At 41.7% G+C, this 5,619-nt stretch overlaps 1 protein-coding gene across 1 annotated transcript; it reads right to left on the minus strand.

Moving 5' to 3' along the window:
• Window positions 1–894: 894 nt before the first annotated feature.
• eif1 (eukaryotic translation initiation factor 1) lies at window positions 895–4,209 on the minus strand. Its single transcript, XM_084071509.1, has 4 exons — window positions 3,995–4,209; window positions 2,707–2,870; window positions 2,116–2,217; window positions 895–1,384 (listed from the first exon to the last, which is right to left on the minus strand). The coding sequence occupies exons 1-4, from the start codon at window positions 4,023–4,025 to the stop codon at window positions 1,340–1,342; spliced, it is 342 nt and encodes a 113-aa protein (XP_083927635.1). The 5' UTR covers window positions 4,026–4,209; the 3' UTR covers window positions 895–1,339.
• Window positions 4,210–5,619: the final 1,410 nt, after the last annotated feature.

Consider the following 5,619-nt stretch of genomic DNA (forward strand, 5'->3'; position numbering starts at 1 on the left):
TTTTACTTTTAAAAGTAGCAATACCACAATGTAGGTAGGATTACTCTGCTACAAAAGTCCTGCATTCAAAATAGAGTACTTATAGTACCAAATGTAAAAGTGCTCATTATGCCAAATTTCACAATCACTTTATTGTAATTAGTTATCAGCCTTTATGTGTCCATCACTTTAATGTTACAGCTGATAACAGAGGGTTGATTTTACCTTGTGCTGCTGGATGACCTATAATAATGCATTATCAATATGATTTGTATTAATAATCAAAATCTGTAATTAACCTGACCATAATCTTCCAGTGCTCCCAGACGGCCTCTACCCATTCAGCTATGGCTGCCTGAATACCTTGTGCGTGGGCATGTATTTAAGTGATATTTTTGGTTATAACTAAGTTGAGAGGAAGTTCACACTATATAAAATCATTGCCATTAGACTTTAGTGTTTGTTCAGAAACATCTCCCCAATTAACTGTAGACAATTTCATTCAATCATGGGGAGCACACAATTAGCTTTGCTTTTAGCGCTTCAGATCAAATTTATCTTGCCAATTTCTTTTAGCCTGGTAAACCAACCCAGCCACGTTATTCTTCTGCAGTCATGATAATGTGAATTTACACGATGGTTTACCAGGCAAAATATATGTCACCAGTACCCTTTTCACTTTAATCTTTTATGAGTTCTCTACTGATTGGATGAAATTGGTATGGGACAAATACATGCTTTGGTTGCCAATTTTAATACATGCAAATTGGATGCCACTACCTGGGTAAAACATGGTACCTTTTGTGCATCTAGTCGACAACCGCACTGCAAACTGATGACCTGAACTTAATTATTTTTCAAGGAAAATCACGAAAACTAGCAGTCAAAGACAATATTCCATCAGCACACTCAACATGGACTCAACTCATTTTATTTAAACATGTAGTACAAAACAAAAATGTTACATACTCTGCGCCTCCTTTACACAGCGCAAGACTTAAAATAAAAAGGGAAGAAATACTGAGGGGAGGGAGGAATAAAATAAAATGGAGGGGAAGAGGGGTAGGGGGGCACATCATCATCACCACTCATCCCTGATGTGGTGTGGAGCTGTGTTAGCTTTAGTGGTGACAGTATGTGAGAGCAGGCATGCCCCCTGCTGGTCTAGGGGGGTATTGGTGTTACAGAGTCCCATCATGGAGGTCAGTCGTCATCAGCACATGATCCAAGAAGAGCTAGTAGGGCCGCTAGGAGGGGGAGGTGTACAGCATAGGAGAGGGAGTGGGGGAGGAGGGGAATGGGGTAAAGAAGTGATTCAGGACTGGAGGAGGAATGAGATGGGGAGGGTTGCTGGAAGCTTCTAGAAGCCGTGGACTTTGAGCTGTTCCTCCTTGGCCAGGCCAATCTGCAGAGAGACGGGATGATTCGTTTAGCAATGGTCATTTTGAAACAACGTAAATGCACACCAAACAGATTAAAGAGACAAATGTCTTTCCTTATCCAGTGACGTTTACTCATTTCTATTCAAATTATTTCTAAGGGGAGTGTTATGCTGGAGACCTTTGACCTGAGAGGCAGCTGGCTGTGTGTTGACTGGCTGCAGTCAGAATAACTGCTGATCTCAGGTCAGGGTGCAATCATCTATAGACACCTACTTACATGACTGCTACTTGAATAATGTTACCTTAACATGACAAAAGAGCCATGCACTGCACACTTTATGGAAGGATGTATTAGACTGCCATAAAAAAATGTCCCGTTATGAGAGCCACTGAGCAGATCAGTGTATACAGCCAACACGCTGAGGACGTGGTGGGTACAAAAACAACAAGATTACAGTCATGTTAAAAGGATTTCAGCCAAATAAAGCTGATTAGACTATGAATTCATGTATGGCCACTTAATGCAAACTCCTTGTGATCTGCATTTGTGCAAGAGGTCAAAAGCACCAGGTGCACAATCAGTCAGTCACATTAAGTACCAGCCAATGATTTATTTACAGATGCTGAACGTCACGGCTTGAGACCCGGCGATGTAAAAAGGACAGTGTTTTCGCAGCTATTTGCGTTTGTGTTATGAATAGGACCAGCATGTGACAACATGCAGATAAATGATGTGTGACTGTAACCAACTTACGTCTGTGAGGAACGTGCAGATATTTTTGCGCTGGTCTCCCTGCAGTTGGATCACTTCACCATACTCTGGGTGTTCAATCACGGTTCCGTTACAGGCAAACTTCTGTTGGGGTAGAAACACATTTATTGATTACTATTTAACATCATACTCAAAATCCATGTAGTCAACTTTTGCAGGACCCCACCATCTCCCCTTTCTTCCTCTGGACTGCATCACTACCACCACCCCAGTTAAAAATGACAGTACAAATAAAGCATGTACCAAGCAATACTTGGCAACAAAAAACAAACTCAAATAAAACTGGATAGGCTTTAAGAACCAAATCCCTGTTACATTTAAAAACCACTCAAGCCGTACTTTCTTTTGCTTTTAATCACACGTGCAATATAGGGAAGTCGGGTGAAAGTGGTCAATAGCAGCTTGACACCCAAGCTAGTTTCTAACTTGCAACGGACAGATTATTGTTTGAGGGCAAAAAGTTATTTATTTGTCTGTATGCAGAGGGCACGTCCTACACATTCTTCATAACCACGTTTGCCTCTGCACCTTAAACCCTGACCCCCCCCCCCCCAAAAGTACCCAAATCATTACCTTCTTGAAGGCCTTGACTAGCTTCTTCTTGTCATAGTCACCGGCGATGCCCTGGACGGTGGTGAGGGTCTTCCTACCGTTCCTCTGCTGGATTCTTATATGGATGTAGTCCTCTGTCCCAGCTGGGAGGCGGTCATCACCCTTAGTTGCATCAGCAAAGGGGTCTGCATTGGGAGGGGGGAGGGGAGGGAGAAAACACAATGGGGGGATACATGATTAGAACAATACAAGCACACAAAGATGAACAGAGCAGGAGAAAAAACGTTCAAACAACAAAGACCTAATTGTCTGAAATGAAAATTAAATATTCAAGTATCTTCAGGGAGGCTATAGCCACTGCCAGCCCAGTACAGTACAGTGGATTGGCTCTGGTGGTCACAACACCATAAGCAAAACATCACGTTCCAATGACACGTTCCTGAATCCAATCCACGGACAGCTTTAAACAACTGCTTACTCATGGGGCCTAAAGCTGCTAGCTCTGCTGCTACACTGGCCGGTCAGAACCACTCTACAGCCGCGGTAATGCTAATATAACGGCTGTTGGAGTGGTTCAACATCTTGGCCAAATAATCAACGCCACAACAGAAGAGGTTCATTATTTATTACCTGCAAGCATCAATTAAAGACAAAAGGCTTTCGTAAAACAAGTACAAACCAATGTGGACACACCGCCTCTATGCCAGAAAACAAAGCCATCATTAACGCATCGTCATTTGTCACCGTGGCCTTTTACCAAGCAGTTTGTGTTTGAAGGCTCACATTATGTAACATTTAGACAACGACCTATAAAACGACCGGTAATGGTTTTGTCTGGCCGTTTTCCAACATAAAATAACGTTACATTCACGTTAAAATGAACGATATACTTCAACGTTGCCATCTAAGTAGTAACTACAACGTTATAAACACTGCTCCAACGGATGTAACTTTTATTTATAAATCTCGGTCATCAGATTTGAGGCCTACAGTCCGCGGCCCAGCCTGCGGCGTTAGAGGCCCGCTAGGTGGCTAACAGGAAGACTAGCGGTTAACACGAAATACTAGCTTTTAACGTCACATTAGACCACAACATTTTGTCTCCGGTCGTGATACATAACTCACAGAAACCCCCAAAAACAACACTGACGAGACAATTTAATGTCCAACGTTCAACTGGCATTTTCTTCGATAATGTAGCTTAGCTTTGGCTTGGCTAACGCTAGCACCGCAGCCGCCCTTCCCCCACCTTGTTTGTCTCGTATCGGTTAGCGTTTTTTTTTAAGGACAAAAAACGGTTAAAACTTACCAAAAGTTTGGAGGTTCTGGATAGCGGACATACGATAAGATTGGCTTTCCTTTCGGATAATAACTTTCGGTTATCGCGTGGTTTCAAACGGCTTTAACTGTTAACGTTTGTTCGACGGTTAATGTTTTATTGGTTCAGGGACGACGCCGCTTGTTCTTCTTCTTGCTGCTGCTGCTGCTGCTGCTCCGTTCAAAGGCTGCTCACAAAATGGAGTCGCTGAGTCCTGAGCGGAGAGGGAAAACAACTGCCTTTAAAGGCCCCGCCCCCCGAAACCCCTGCGTCACAATGCGACGTACGCAGAGCCATTTCACGTACGGCACGCAGTGTTGCCAGTCCGCTTATTATAAGCGACTTTGGGCTTGTTTTTCTGTAAATATTGGCAGTTGCAGTTTTTTTGGTTAAAGTTGCTTATTTGGGGCGTGTCCCCTAAAATGTTGTTTAAACCAGTGGTTCTCAAACATTTTCACGTCAATGATCCCCCAAATTAATATGAATTTGTCCGTGGACCCCAGGGCCAGATATGAAAATATATTGAGCCAGGGACCCCCATACCAGAGTTGGGTTGTTCAAATGATTCAAGAATATTCCACATTTGTCACTTTTCTTAATTTCTTGAAAATAGCAGATCTACAAGCTCACAACGCGTCACATCACGACGCTTTGTGAGCTTGTAGATCTGCTATGTTTAAATAGCCAATGGCTATTTAAACTTTAAAGTGCTCATGCGTTGCTTTTTTTTGGGGCTTGTTTTCATAGACCTGGTTGCTTATTTCTTTCGCAAAACCTGGCAACACTGGCGGTACGACAATGACGTCTTTGGTCCTGTAGTTCGCCGTACGACGGTGTGGTGCGCTGACAAAAATAGCCGATCTACAAGCTCACAACGAGTGGTGGACACTACTCGTCGTGAGCTTGACAGCTTGTAGATTGCCATTTTTTTTGCCGGCGTGCCACACCGTCGTACGACGGAGCGATAAATAGGGCATTTGGGCATTTCTCAACATTACCGGAAAGATTACGTCATTGTTTATCCAGGCCACCAAGCCCATTTCCGCCAGTGTGATGAAAAATAAAAATATACTGTTTAATGTAATCATTATAATGAGAAAAAAAAAATCATTGGTTTCTCAAAATAATGACAAACATTCTCAAAATAATGAGTTAAAATATTAGGTTAAAGCTGCTATAAGCAAAATAATGATATGGTATCCTCAAATAATCACAAAATGAGATCTCAAAATAATGAGTATCTCAAAATAAGGACAAGTAGCCTACCTGAAAATATTTCTCAAAATAATAAGAAATGTTCTCATAATATGAATGAGTGGCCTAATAACTTAGTTGATCAAAAATAGCCCAATAAGAAACTTTTTCAAAATAATTACTAATAGTAAATAACGAGAATCTTTCTCAAAATAAGTTCAGGTTATGTCATTGAGCTTTATATGAATCAGAATTTAGCTTTATTGTCACATCACAGGTTTACAGGCCAAGAAGTGGGTGAAATAATTGTTCATACAGCTCCATCATTTTTAGTTTTCAGGAAAGTGAAGAAGAATAGATTCTCCTTGACTGATGCTTGCCGTTTTTTTTAACCCTGGTATAAAAAGATTTCATATAGACGT

Source organism: Gymnoscopelus microlampas (genome assembly GCF_963454915.1).
Source record: "Gymnoscopelus microlampas genome assembly, chromosome: 11".
Classification (NCBI taxonomy): Eukaryota; Metazoa; Chordata; class Actinopteri; order Myctophiformes; family Myctophidae; genus Gymnoscopelus; species Gymnoscopelus microlampas.